At 36.4% G+C, this 14,750-nt stretch overlaps 2 protein-coding genes across 6 annotated transcripts; one reads left to right on the plus strand and one right to left on the minus strand.

Annotated features, from left to right (window-relative positions):
* Positions 1 to 120: 120 nt before the first annotated feature.
* On the minus strand, positions 121 to 7,213 carry LOC143446552 (uncharacterized). 5 transcript variants are annotated; one of them, XM_076946228.1, is made up of 12 exons: positions 7,135 to 7,213; positions 5,840 to 6,135; positions 5,617 to 5,770; positions 5,338 to 5,462; positions 4,928 to 5,114; positions 4,409 to 4,522; positions 2,270 to 2,425; positions 1,647 to 1,797; positions 1,425 to 1,557; positions 1,186 to 1,365; positions 938 to 1,055; positions 121 to 810 (listed from the first exon to the last, which is right to left on the minus strand). In XM_076946228.1, the coding sequence occupies exons 1-12, from the start codon at positions 7,175 to 7,177 to the stop codon at positions 692 to 694; spliced, it is 1,776 nt and encodes a 591-aa protein (XP_076802343.1). In that variant the 5' UTR covers positions 7,178 to 7,213; the 3' UTR covers positions 121 to 691. The 5 variants fall into 5 exon arrangements, with proteins under 5 accessions (XP_076802343.1, XP_076802352.1, XP_076802363.1 ...); XM_076946237.1 differs by lacking the exon at positions 7,135 to 7,213 and adding an exon at positions 6,608 to 6,790; XM_076946248.1 differs by lacking the exon at positions 7,135 to 7,213 and adding an exon at positions 6,388 to 6,530.
* Positions 7,214 to 10,618: 3,405 nt separating this feature from the next.
* On the plus strand, positions 10,619 to 14,463 carry LOC143473187 (uncharacterized). The gene is made up of 4 exons (XM_076970065.1): positions 10,619 to 10,761; positions 12,598 to 12,718; positions 13,095 to 13,247; positions 13,497 to 14,463. The coding sequence occupies exons 2-4, from the start codon at positions 12,663 to 12,665 to the stop codon at positions 13,738 to 13,740; spliced, it is 453 nt and encodes a 150-aa protein (XP_076826180.1). The 5' UTR covers positions 10,619 to 10,761; positions 12,598 to 12,662; the 3' UTR covers positions 13,741 to 14,463.
* Positions 14,464 to 14,750: the final 287 nt, after the last annotated feature.

Here is a 14,750-nt window from a genome sequence, read left to right on the forward strand (position 1 = left end):
TAACCCATTAAGTTTAATAAAACTCTGTTGGCACCGTCTCTCCTGACCTGACTATCTACGCCGACGTTTTAACATAACTCAATTTGCACGCCCTAAGAATAGAAATTTAATACTGGACGCATGCGCTGGTATTGGAGTTAGCGATGTGCAAGTTCAAAAGCCCAAGAATAACCTGTTAAAATACTTAATCTACACGAATATTTGTCGTAGGCCTATATATGAATAGCAGAGTTTCAATCACCACCGCAAACAAATTGAAACGACTAAATAGTTCCCCCTCACTAAACTTGATACGCCATAATTTGTTTTGTTCACTAGCTGTTGATCTCATATGGATTTTATTCTTTTAATGGAATTAACATTGGCGTCCTGTTTTCTGGCGTATCATGATTGAATGGGCAAAGCTGTCTTGCACCTTACTATTGAATGAAAGCGCGACCTTGCGAGCATATACAATCATTATTCTGTTACTAGTTTTCGTCCATACTAGATCTTTTCCAATTCTCGATATAAACAAATTTTGTACGTAATGTATCCTGGGTCATTTAACCGATCGTCCATGTAAGAGAGTTTTTTGTTAGGGCTTTATGTGGGGAAAACGTGTAACTTATAAGAAAGCCACAACTTTTTCTGGAAAGCACGTTGAGCGACAAGATAGGGAGAGATGATATCTTTGTGGGGATAAACTTTTTTATCTGTACGGATCATGGTTCAGTGATTGAGGCCTTATAAACATTTCAGCCGATTTCAGAGAGGATAACGATCTCCAGGTCTTCCAGTAAATCGTCTTTTCTCCGTAAATGCGATCGCCTAGACGTGCGTAATGCTTGGTGAGATACTCATCGTAAATCTAAGGCTAATCACTGGCAGATTATATACTCCGGCCATAGTCTGTGTATATTTTGAACTGTCTTGTTGTAATACATAATTTTCTTACTTGTATATTCCGCGTTCAAGTTGGCATGAGTGCAGTTGCGATGCCACCAAGCGGCCCCAGTTATTTCAGCGCAATTCCTTAACTTGTTAAAGTCCTTGTCGGAATCCTTTGTAGTGAACTAAGACATACAAAGAATGCAATACATACAGAGGATGGATGCCCTCCAAATTCTATCACAAACGACCCGTTTCGGCTGATTTTTCATTGGCTGTTAAAGTTTGTGTATAAGTATGTTGATTTTACTTAACCTGCATTCCGTTTGAATAGCTTAAGCTATCACCAGCGTTGATCGATTCGGGCGATATTGGTTTGAAAACTCTGACGTGCAATCGGTAAGACACGGACGCATTTTCCACCAAGAATCGGTTGTACATGGCATAGGCTTTTGAACGATGATATTCGGGATAAAACCAATCTGTCATTACAACCTGCCCATTTGTAAAAGTTTTGTCAATCACCCCAGTGGCATATCATAATTTCTCCTCACCATAAGCGACTGGGGCTCAGTTGACGACAGAAAATTCATGTTTTTCAAACCAATCCAAAAACTTCCATCAGGTTTGCCAAACGATTCTTCAAAATCGTGAAAAAGTTTCGAAAAATCAGCATGGTCATTTTTCCTGAAAATGAACGCAAGCTCAATTGTTTTTTTCTCATTAAATCAGTGTGTTTTGGCTAAATTATATAACGTATCTGGTTTTCTTGTTACCTTCTTTGGATTGCTGTCCAGCCACCGCCTTGGGTTGAAAAATCGCAATAGACTTCCAGCATTTTAAAAGTTCCGCATTGTTTTACTTGGTAGATTCCACTTTTGAAAGCTTTCCCAAGTTTCCTGAGACCCGCACAGTCGCGCCCTTGCACTATTAATAATAAATCTGTTAATAAATATTACTATATTATTATTAATAAAAAAAAAAACTTTTTTAAAGATACGATCAATAACAATATTCATGCGGTATAACAATATTCATGAGCTGAGATAATGAAGATTTTTTTTGGTCCGTTTGGCAAACTAAATTTTTGGTACAAGCTTTACATGGATCAGCTATACAGCCTTCATTTTTCATCCAGTAAGCGGCCTAACAAATTGTGTGTCAAGTAAATCAAATAAGGCTTTTAAATAGATAACAACAATTGTTAATTTGGTAAAAAATAAAGTATAGCCTAAGCTACCCTTGGAGAAGATGATAAATGCATTTTACTAAGAATACGTTATCTAAAATCTTAAGAAAGCCGCCATTTGATCATACCAAGAGATAGCCGAGATACACATTTCGGCAAAAACAAATTTTAAGAACAATCTGTAGCTATATTTTACACAACTGTACCAACCTTCATGACAAAGCCGCTTTTGACACTCTGGTAAGGAAGTATTCCATTTGTTTTCGCCAGTACAACGCATGTGCTTTGACCCGGTAAGTTCATATTCAAAGTCGCAACTGAACGAACAAACTGACCCAAAGTTGGCACGATTTGAAAGTTTGACATCTGACACCAAAATAAATTATAGAAAAATATTTTTTATGTTACTTATTAACGAGGTCGATATATCACTGCTACACATATCTGTCAACGACAACACAAAATTTTTAATTTAAAAAAAATTACTTAAATAATTGTATTTAACTTATATAGAGTACTCCCCTAGCAAGCAACTTAATTTACTTAGCCTACTAACTTAATGCAAGTAAAAACGAAATCAACAATTATTGGATGTGAATACAGATCATTCATTTACAGTGACGTAGTAGGCTATTTCTAAAAGTTGATGAGTTATCTTTTAAAGCCCACGCTTTCAGCAAAACAATGCTTAATTTAAGGGATATAAATACGTAACTTTTTTCGACTGGATAATGAAAAGAATAAATCTTGTTATCTTGTCTTTTTCTATCAAATACCCAAGTGTATGAAACTTAAAAGGTATTGCAAAAACTTTAACAACCAATCCGTACACAACGGTTACTTGCTCACTGAAAGTCTGGAAAACATAATCAAGCATTGCAGTGACTAATCATAGACAAATTGGATTACAAAATGATTTAACCCTAATTTGTAACGAGACCAAGACCCTTGCGTAACTAACCTCGTTCATGAAAATCAAAGGTGTGAAACCAAAAATAGAAGCCAGCAAGTTTGCGGTATTTTTGACGCGATTTACCCCAAATCATGGGGTTGAAGCTTTCGAAACAAATCATAATGAGTTTGAAATATTGCGGCGCTTCTGTTGTTGTTTTCGTGAGTGCCATTGGAAATAACCTTTAGGTTTGAGAAAGTGACTTTTTGAACTCGTCTCAATGTAAGGACAACAAGGCTAATCTACCATTCATAACATAGCTGCCTTTGATCAATCACATACTCAACCATAATTGAAATTCCTTATTGGTCAGATGAGGGAAGTATGAATCGAATTAAAAAGCTGGTGAAGTGAGTTCAAATAACTTCCACAAAAAAAACATTCCCAATACAAAATCGTAGAAAAACCCAACGGGGTGTGCAGTTTGCTGTCCGCCATCGAAACTCTGGCTAATCTACTATGCAAAACATAGCTGTCTGTGATCATTTACATACTCAACCATAATTGAAATTCCTTATTGGTCGGATGAGGGAAGTATGAATCGAATTAAAAAGCTGGTGAAGTGAGTTTAAATAACTTCCACAAAAAAACATTCCCAATACAAAATCGTAGAAAAACCCAACGGGGTGTGCAGTTTGCTGTCCGCCATCGAAACTCTGGCTAATCTACTATGCAAAACATAGCTGTCTGTGATCATTTACATACTCAACCATAATTGAAATTCCTTATTGGTCAGATGAGGGAAGTATGAATCGAATTAAAAAGCTGGTGAAGTGAAATCAAATAACTTCCACAAAAAATTCCCAATACAAAATCGTACAAATACCGAATGGGGTGTGCAGTTTGCTGTCCGCCATCGAAACTCTGGCTAATCTACTATGCAAAACATAGCTGTCTGTGATCAATTACATACTCAACAATAATTGAAAATCCTTATTGGTCGGATTAGGAAGGTGTGAATCGAAGTGAAAAACTGGTGAAGTGAGTTCAAGTAACTTCCACAAAAAATTCCCAATACAAAAACTTAGAAAAATCCAATGGGGTGTATAGTTTGCTGTCCGCCATCGACATCCTGCCAGCAAACTATTTACATATGTGCATAATGGCGTGGACAGCCTTCCTGTTTTCAACTTACTTTGATCCATCAAAATCAATTCGTCACGTGATTAGTATCGATTCGGCAGCTGGATCTAGCATAGTTGCTAAGTGGCCCAAGACAAGGCGTAAAAATTGGTGAATGGCAAACAATGATCAAGTTCAGGGTGGATCAAGGTGTTAAGCTAATCTTTAAATGATCTCATACGAACAGACAAGCGTGAAGAAGGGCCACCTGTATAGAAGACGTTGCACTTTTTGTTTACCTAGCTTTGCTTCACCACTATTAGCACTGAGCTTACTCGGTTTCTGGCTACACTCTACTTTCCCATTGGCCGGCTGACTGATACTCGGGCACGTGATCATAGTGTTTTCGACTTCAGCTCGTATTTCGTCCCGTAGCGTTAGCACATGTTCTATGAAAAGTTTGTAAACCTCATATTAATTAATATTAGTCTAAATATTTCTATAAATGCCATGCAACTGTCTGATTTGCGAACATGTGTTAATGTCATACAAATACAGTACCTGTATTTACGGCCGTGACATCAATGACTATGTATTACAGTAATTTGTTATCGGATTCAACAGTACGGATTAATCAAGATTTATATAAAGATAATTTTGATGTTTGTATGAACCCAGCAGTATGAGACCATTAAGTACTTATAATATGTAAACATCACTATATACAAACCGCAAATCCATACGTTATCACAGTCTTAAATCTGGTTAGTGTATAACATACGCGGCATATCACAACAAAAACAAGACATACATGAATTGAAAAACAAAGAAATTTTAGCTGTTTCAGGTATTACCTTTTCTTTGTAAGGCATCCGTGAGAGCCAGGATGAGAAAGGTGTTTATTGCAATTGATCCAGTCAGAAGAAGAAGGAGAAATATGACGTAACGTCGATCACGTTTAATCTTCGCCTCCAAAAAAGGCTCGACTGGTGGGGGTTCGAGGCAAGCGATGTTTGGATTCTTTCCGCCTTTAGGAGAAGACTGTCAAACGATTTACAAACAAAAGATTGGAATCTTTTAGATCTTTGATAAACTGAAGAACGAGCAAGACCATATACTAATTGCAACTAAACCTCATTGTAATTTTTAAATATTGGTCCATTAATAAAAAGCATTTTGGAAAAAACCACCTTTTGGAACAAAATTTAAATGGGTAATTACACTAACCAATGTTACGTAAACATAGGGTACACTAGTAGAGTACCTTTCGCCTTGCGTATCTCGTCGAATTTTCTCCCACGGATGAGATCTCATCGTCATCTTTTTCATCTTTTTCTTCTTTTTCTTCGACGATAGATAAGGTGTTCTTAGAATCCCTCGTTTCAGAAACTGTCAGGGTGGAATTTTGTTACTCTTCTAAAATTAGATCGTTCGACAGGAATTCTTGCTTAGGTATTGATAACTTAGTCCCATGTCGCTATAGGCCTATACAGAAAACATGACAATCTAAATCCGACCACCAACGTATTATTATCTGGATTACCTTGTACCGAGGATAAAGATGTTATAGGTAGCACGTTGTATTCGGCTTTTGGTGTCATTTTTTTCCTTGCGATCAGAAGTATCAAAAGTTCTGCTATGCTAGTAGTTTGCGAAGACTGCTCGCTTCTACAAAACTCCAGGTCCGTCGTATAAACCTAAACAACAATGCTTTTTGTTTATTTCGCACTCAGAAAGGCCAAAGTTCACTATAAGCTTAATCTAACCTGTGCTGATGCGTTTGAGCACTTTATTCCCAGTAACTTGAGCACGGTTTCCTTCTGGGCAATCTCAAGCGTGTTAACTAACACTTGAGCCTTCTTCAAGTGTTTTCTTATTTCTGATATGATATCCCAGAAGATATCGCCGCATTTTTCAAGATTGTCGACAAAGTAGGTCGCGTTTGAGACGAGAATTCGGAGCTCTTTGAATTCGGGGATACCCGGGGTTATATCTTCCAGGTTTTTCACCATCACGGTGTTATCGACTTCTGTCACTTCAAGTTTTTCCATTCTCCCTTCGTCTATATTTTAAACAAAGACGAGCATTACGTCATGCCAAACGAAAAGTTCAAAATCTTTTCAGATTTATGTAATGGTGAATGCACAATCGCTTAGAAGTCGGATGAGATTGAAATCATTCATTTGGTATTTTTAAAGTACTTAGCGTGTATTTTTAAAATCGTTTTGCACAAAACTTCAGTTGTTAAAGCAGTTGATATCCCAGATAAAGCCGAGAGCCCATATGCCAGTTAAACCCCCTTTCACGAACTCACCAAAACATCAAGATCCACCAAGAGATGCGATAGATAAAAGCGTGGGACGCATAATTTGTCCAAATATAAAAATAGACATCTTATGCTAAGCAACAGGCTTAGTATCTCTAAGAAAGCAACATGCATGTAGCCTAATCCCTAAACTATAACCGATAAGTTTGTTTAAGAATGTTATAGATATGGAGTATATACCTAAAAGTTAAAAATAGACTTTTATGACCTGTGTGGCATTGCATGTCCGCATGCTGTTGAACTTGACTCATGGCGTTGTAGGTTAGGCTATCAGGTCGAGCTAGAGCACGAATATTTCACTTATTCTTTAGATAAAATCACAATCTTCGGCAGTACAGAAAACTTCTTAGAAATTTGGTTATTCCAGTAATACCAGTGTCTTTTCATACAGTTTGACTTCATTAATTTCAAATTTCCATTTTAAAACTAGGAAGATTAATTCAGCAAACTGGTGTTAAAGTGCACGAGAACTTATATCGTATGGTATTTATTACTTGTTTTATCAACAGGGGCGATGACTTGACATGATCTCGAACATTTGCGCACAACCTGACAACCACCAATACAAGTCCCAAATGCGTTTTGGGAGAAAATCGTTTCATGACTTTCGATCACGGGGTCTCTGCTTTCGCAGTCATTAGGGGATAATATTTTGAAAACAAAATATTTTCATGGGTTGCGGGGAGATGAGATAGCAATATTGCCTAAATTCGAATAAAGATTATCTCGACATACCTGCACCTGAAACGGCCATCTTTTCTTCACTGGTGGAATTCATTTTACTGTGAACCTTGTGCTTTCTATTGTGTACTTGGGATTTTTAAACGCCGTAATTTTCGGCACAATTTTAAGGCTACTTACCGCTGTTTGTTATGTAACAAAGAAGGATTTGTTAACAAACACGCAACCTTGGTCACGTGATATTATACTGCCTGCACTTGCAGACAGAGTAAATTTAACTTATGGCTTTATGTAGTCATTTTACGACTTACAAGTGACAAATGACGTCAATACTATAAGTTAAAAATTACGACGGTATAAAACAAAAATTTTATTGTTTGAACATGACGTCAGCAAAGCAATTATGTTCTCAACTCCAATAACTCCGAATGCATCGAATCGTGACAAGCAAGGTCAACAAATGATGTAGGCCTAGTTATCGCCGAGTGTGTGAAAAGGGCAAAACAAATGAAACATAAAGAATGCACACAACTTCAGAATTAACTACACTAGAGCAAACCCGTTAATGGATGGCTTTTCGAAGTACAATGGACGCCATGTTCTGTTTTCAGTCTTTAGCGTCACAGACTACGATGGATCAATCAGTGAAACGAGGATATGACTAAAATCACTTTTTAACACGGGAAATTGATGTCAGAAATAAATATTACCGACGGAAAGCGATTTTTGAGCGAAGGTTTTCATTGTTGTGATATTTTTATCATATCAACACGGACCGCGCGTGACTCTATCATCAAAATCAAGCTGATTTATTCAAGAAGACATCATTTGAATTTTCTCCTGAACAGCACGAGCATCCTGTCAAGCCCACAGCTTCAAGCTGTATATCGTCTTCTTCACCAACAACCGCCGCTGAAGATTTCTAAATGTATAATGTTACCGAAATTCAGAATGCTTTGTGGCTCAGAGTTTGTCTGTTTTGTGACAACGCCTGAACTTGGAAATAAGAATCGCAGTCATAATAATATTTTCAATGCAAACATTATTTTAATGATTTTATCAGAAAAATTCAAACAATTTCGTGACGCAGCATAAAAACTGTTTGCTTCTTTTGTGCAATTTAAGCCGTTTTGCTGATGCCATCTCAGAAGGAAGTGCTGATATAGGTGTGTCGGGTCAAAATAACATAAATTGCGGTTTCTCGAATCCTCACCACCTTTACGAAGACACGTACGTGACAAGCTTCCTGTTTTGATATCACACATATGCCTACTATAAAAAACATTTCCCGACTACGTGAGTAGTTCGTACACTTCCAAGTTAGTTTCGGACCTAAAGTGATTTAAATTACTTTTTCATGACTTAGAAATCCTATAAAGAGAAGTTTTCCAATTCTTTTGGGACTGGTAAGACCGAGAGGAGTGATCGAAAACTAGTTGAAGTCTTCTCTATAATGACGTAATGCTTGCGTCACCATTGGTATGCGATGCCCATTATAGACAGAGCAATAAAACAAAGCACTGAACCACTCGTTTCAAGTTTGCTTAAACAATGCAATTTAATTATCGTGCTTTGAAAAATACTTTTCTAAACAAAAGAGGATTTAAGTAGGAAACATGTTTATAAAAGTACCTGGAAGCGAAAAAGCGATACAGAGGCTTTAAACCGTCCTGAGCGTGACCTTTGACTTGTCGGCAAATGTTTATTGGTAACCGTTAAACTATTCAGTTTAGCCTGACTAAGCAGCAAGCATTGAAACGAAGCACTGCCACTGCACGTGTACGCACCGTCTTTGAGTATATAAATGCCAAGCTATTGAAAACACACGATTCATATTAACGACAAAAACTAAGTTTTGTTACTTTCTTCCCAACCGGGCAGTTTATGCCCAAAGCGAAAATACGTTCCAACAGGTATTGCGTACTGCCTTGGCGTTTTATGTATAATTGTATTAAACCGCGGATTAAAATCGCGTCAGTAAACAGAGTACGGTGGAAAATCCTTGCGGGCGAAGTGATGTCAAAAATGTCGCGGGTTTTACAGACATTAATGATTGCAAGTAACTTGGAGCGAAAATGGGATAATCGTTTCGGTGGCGGCACTGCGAAGTACGAAGAACCAAGTCTATTAATCGGTATATTAAGTTCAGTTTATCGGGATTTCACGGTGCATTGCCGGAAGACGCCACTTGGTAGTCTGGCGCTGATGGTTTAGCGAAATCGAGAACTACTTAAGATCTATCGTACAAAATGATACAACTGGCAGTAAATAATTTTGACGGTTTTGCTGCACATCAGAGCGTAATTAAGCTGTTAAGTAGGTCTACATACGCCGTGAGTCACTGTAAAGTTTATGATTCATTAATTAACGTTGGACTTGCCTTATTGCCCTGAAAGAAAGCAAGTTTTTTGCTTTAGATGGGCGCACAATAAATACAGCGGGACCATGTAGATAGTAAGATAAGAAGAACAAGTTTGGCACCTATATCACTTCCTACAAGATCATTTTTAGAGATTAATGAGTAAGTGATGAGTCTAGACCTTGTTTTTGATCCATGTTATTTAATGATTTCAATAAAAAAATACGTACGGAAATAGTAATTGGGATCCGCAACAGCAGTTCACCGCCGTTATTGATATCAAAATTCCCCTGCCTTTATCATAACAGTGTCGTGGGCTATAAAAGCATGGCCTGAGAAGAAAGAACCAAATTACGAAGCAACGCCGCTAATGATTTATTTTGCTTTTTCACGCATAATAAAAATGGTTGTTAATTGCTGCTTAAGTGCATATAAATGCGTCGGGTCGTGGATAATTACGGATGGTGTATTTATGTCTTGGGTCCACTGGCAACACGAAAAATCCATGTGGTGTGCGGCACGTTTCCGATAATATCAGCAGCGCCTGTCAGGTTGATGCTTCGCATCTAAGGTGATGCACCAATTGTTAGAAGGTTGCGATTGTGTTGTTCGCTTATCCGCTACTTCGACACAGAATCTTAGACAGGTCCGTACAAGCACGAATAGATTTCCACAGCCGATTGATCCTTATACTCAATTGTATGCAATACGCGGGTAATTACAGGATCTAATAATATGAGCTTGGGCCAAATAGGTTAATGTGAGGGCGCGTCAATGACCCATCCGAAAAAAAGTTTTATTTTTAGAAATGAGAAAGGTTAGGGGCAAACTGACTTGTTTAGACAAAGAGACAGTGTGTTTATTTGCTGTTTGGAAGCAAACATGCTCAGGACGCTTTATATACCAGCAAAAGAACATTCTAAAGCTATTGATCAGAAAGCAGTGGAGCCGCTAACATTCGGTTAGAAAAAAGAGAACTCAAGTTTATAAGTGAAGGCAGTTTGTCTGGAGTTGTTTATCGTTGCTCATTAACGGCCAATAAGTTGTTGGCTAAGTCAGAGTTATGGCGAATAGTATTTTTTTATGTGTTAGTTTATAACATTAACTAGTATAGGCGATCAGTTGTAGTACTATATCTTATTTAAATCAATTGCTAATGTAAAAAGCATTATTTTACTTATTTCATGTGTAACATATTTCTAAATTTGCAAAATATAATTTATTTGCAGAAAATTAAGTGAAACAACTATCGTTATAAGTATCTGACACCGAAAGCCAATCACGGATATCAAGAGAAATTCCGAAAGTTTGCCAGCACAACGGTAAGTAAAAATGGCTCTTCGTAACTCCCGCTTGCTTGTAATGCGTCACTTTATAAATTAGCTTAGAAATGTAATCCGATTAAAGCAATGTAATTCACAGTTTTGACACCCGCTGAACGATTAAAATAAACGTTTGTCGATTATTATTGGTCAACTTGCCCGATTTTCCCAATGCGTTTCGGAAGTTGGTGAATGTTTTAAGCATAACTTTAATTTAACCGCTGTTGCTGCATATGCGCGCCTTCACTACGCTCTTGGCAAAATGTAAATTTCTTCTGGCATATATGCTTCCATTTATGACTTTAAATAAATCAGCTTTAACTCCATTATGCTTGTATTTATTAAGTTTAAGTCATACAAATCTTTATATATTGTTGGTTTTTGATATAACGAGTGATTTATAAATTGTGATGATTATAAATGGTGGTAAAGTATAAAGGCCTATGCAAATATTTATTGTGTTACTTATTTTCCAAGTATGGTATTTTAGAAAATAGTCACGTTTTTGTCATTTTCACGGATAACGAGCAAAATGTAATGCCCTTGCTACACGGTTTGTCGCTAAAATTACAAATTCAATAACAGAAATCAATTTTGCGTCGATGAAAAAAGACTGAAAATTCGTGAAATACCAGAAATTAGTTTTGCATAAAGTGCTTTTCTTAAAACTTTCTCACTTCATGCAAGTCGTCAGGTTCATTTATCGCACAACATGTCAACGTAAATTTTGCATTGATGTTCATGTTATTAAATAAATATGACGCAAAATCGCTTTTGAATGCTTAATTTACGCAACCTGGTAATCCTGAGCCGTAAAAATTTTCACTTTTGAAAAATGAAAAATAATCCCGACATCTCTCAGTAAAACCGCTTACTTTTTAAATCGCTGTTTGTTGTTTGGACATGTGCACATCAGGCTTCTTTTCTGATCATAAATTTCGAAATCAAGCCCGTACAAGTTCATGGTATAGTTGTCTGATTGACTGTTTGCTTGTTGGCACAATAAAACTTACAGCTCATTTAGGCGTTTTGCCTCGGCAGTTCACTGATATTTATCTCCGGAAAGAAGACACGTTTTTCCAACGTTGTTTTTTAAATCTAAAGCACCTGCCTGCACTTCCAAATTTTGTAACAAAATAATTGGAAAACCCGATGCCATTTTGGTAAGGTTTTGAGCCATGCCTCCCTGGCCTATAAAATAATTCAAGGCGTGAGGAAGAATGTACGGGATAAATTTTCAAAGAATGGAAAATGAAATGTGAAGAAATGTTTGAGTTATTCATGTTAAAGCTTGTTAGTAATATATGCTTATAGTAAATTATAATTATTACATTTCAAATTTTTTAACTAAATTGTTTTCTGTTTCATTTTTTTCGAATCTGTTTTAAAGCATGTTACAAAGATTGAATGTTGAAAATTTAATAATGAAGTTTTTAGAAATTTAAAAGGAAAAAATTTGGTTCAAATATTGCGAAACGTGGTAAAGGATATTCATTATAAATAGGCCTATTAATGTTGAAGACATATAAACCAACCTAAACCAAAAAACTTCAGCCAAAATTAAACGTTTTTAATGCTTTAGAGTTAAGCAAAACGAGAAAACATTTTTTCGGTAAGGTGTGGTCCCATTTTTTGGAAGTATTTTTGGTCACGAGAAATTACCTAAAAATGACGGGGCCCGAACATGTTCAAGCCATTTTGAAAATAAAAAGGAAAACCCCTAGCTCCCATCTAATAATGAGCATTCTTTTTATATTGTTTTTTTTCATAGGCTTTACTTATTTTTTAAACAAATTCTTGTCTAGTATCGTCATTAAATATTTCAATTTTTTGCAGGTTTTCACGCTTATACAGAAAAGTACAGCAAAAAGTTTTTAATTTTGCCCAAAGCATCTATTTCAATGGCGTGTAACTGCATGTTTGGAACTTGTATCAACGCAGAAGAAGGGATATGCGAGTAAGTGTATAGATAATAACACTCCATTTGATTGCTAAACAATACCTCGACGCTATGGGACGTTTGAATATTTATGAAATTTTGTTGATTGTAAATATTGCAAATAACTTTTAGCGGTGTGATTCAGCTGTTCTTGTTTTAAACGCTTATCTCGCACGTGCAATGAGCTATTTCGATTTTTTTCTAGCTTACTAGATCCCTATATACATGTTGTGGTTTAAAAATAATAAGTGCTTTAATTAACGTATAGACTAAATAAGGCTCGTGTAAATTTAGATTGGTATCTGAAATGCAGGTGCCTTTAATTATTTTGCTTAATTCGGAGAAAATCAGCTTTTCCGTTAATTTGCTGATCACCTATATTCTGCTTGCGCAGATGCGACCCTGGTTACGTCGGTAAAGATTGCGAAGAGATCTACCTTGGATTTTCAACCAAAGGATTGTCACAACATTCTACCGTTATTGTTGTCGTCGTCGTCTGTGCATGTGTCTTTCTTGCTCTATTCACCTTCGCTTGCTTCTCATACAGGTACTGATGCATTAATGCAAAATAGTTTATTCATAGATTTTTTATGAAATGTCTGCTAAATCGGATTTAGCATACTGTAGGGGAAATTTTGTCATGATTATTATTAAACCAAACAGCAGCAACGTAAGAAGTTTAAACTGAAAACTTAAAGCATGAAGTTCTTATCGCAAGTTACACGGTTAAAACACTTTTTATTCTTGTCTGGCTCCAAATGCATTGTCCATTTCGGTTAAATTTGTCGAATTTTAGGAGATGGAGGTCGATTCGAAAGCGTCACGCAATGTCAAAGAATCTTCTTCGTCGGCAATCTCGGGTCACTATCGAGGGTTACAGTGTCCCTGGCTACACACCCGAGTTGCCACCGGTGTACGAAACTCCCAAGCCTTCGGGACCAGTTGTGGCCATTCACGAAGAGAGTGAAGTTGGAGATTTTTTAAGCAATCGAGAGGACATGAATGTCAACGTTAATTTTTCGATGAGAACGGAAATTTGATGCGTTTTCTTCTTTTGTAATCTTCTACATTCTATTTATTGCAAACTGTAGAGCAACAGCATCGAGTGGCAAGTTATTTAAAAAAATAAGATCATATTCTGCTTCAGAACAAATAAAGCCTCGGAAGCTTCATATGCAACGACAAGCGGTTATGAAAACCGGTTGCAATTGTTCATTGCTTGTCGATCCATAACATACAATCCCTACATTATTCTGCAAGAATTTGTTTACGAACACAAACTAATCCGTTTAAAAAAAGTCATTTGAATCAACCAAGATGAAAGAAAGCATAGTACATAAACAATTAACGTATAAAGGGGCGATTTATTTTTGCAATGAGTGGTTAAGATATTTTATATGATGATGCACTGTCGTACAAATCGGTCTATTTGTCAGTTTTTACGGTGTAGCCAATCGCGGCTTTACACAAAATCATTTATAAATTGCTCAGAAATGTTTCTTTTATTGAAATTCTGCGTTTTCGCTTATTTTCCGTGACAATTTGAATGCGCTTTTCGGCTGCTATTTATTGAAACGTACTTGAAACGAGAAAAAACTTTTAAAAGCTTTGATTGTTTTCTGCTTCTTTACAATTCATCAGTTTTTTAGTGTTTCACAATTCAAGATATTTGGTGCAGGTACTACACCGAATCGTGAAAATATTCATTAATTACGTCTTTACTGACCGCGTTTTATTTGTGAATAAATTAAATACTGGCCGTATTTTTAAAACTTTGTGTAACTTTGATATTTGTTTTTGAAAGACGAAAGAGAGGTCGGAAACACATAAATCTAATTTGAACGTAATTTTCCATGCTTTCTGCTAAGTTTCTAAAATTTTTAGACCTAAAATTTCTCCATAAAACGTCCAGCTCCCGTTTCTGGACATACATGTTACAGTGTTACGATATACAATTGGAAAAGAAAAATTTAACCAAAACGTTTTTCCAGGCAACCTTATTTTTGCTAGGCGCGACGTGTTACAGTAGAATGGCGCTAATTACGTAAGT

The sequence above is a fragment of the Clavelina lepadiformis genome, chromosome 1, assembly GCF_947623445.1.
Source record: "Clavelina lepadiformis chromosome 1, kaClaLepa1.1, whole genome shotgun sequence".
Lineage (NCBI taxonomy): Eukaryota > Metazoa > Chordata > Ascidiacea > Aplousobranchia > Clavelinidae > Clavelina > Clavelina lepadiformis.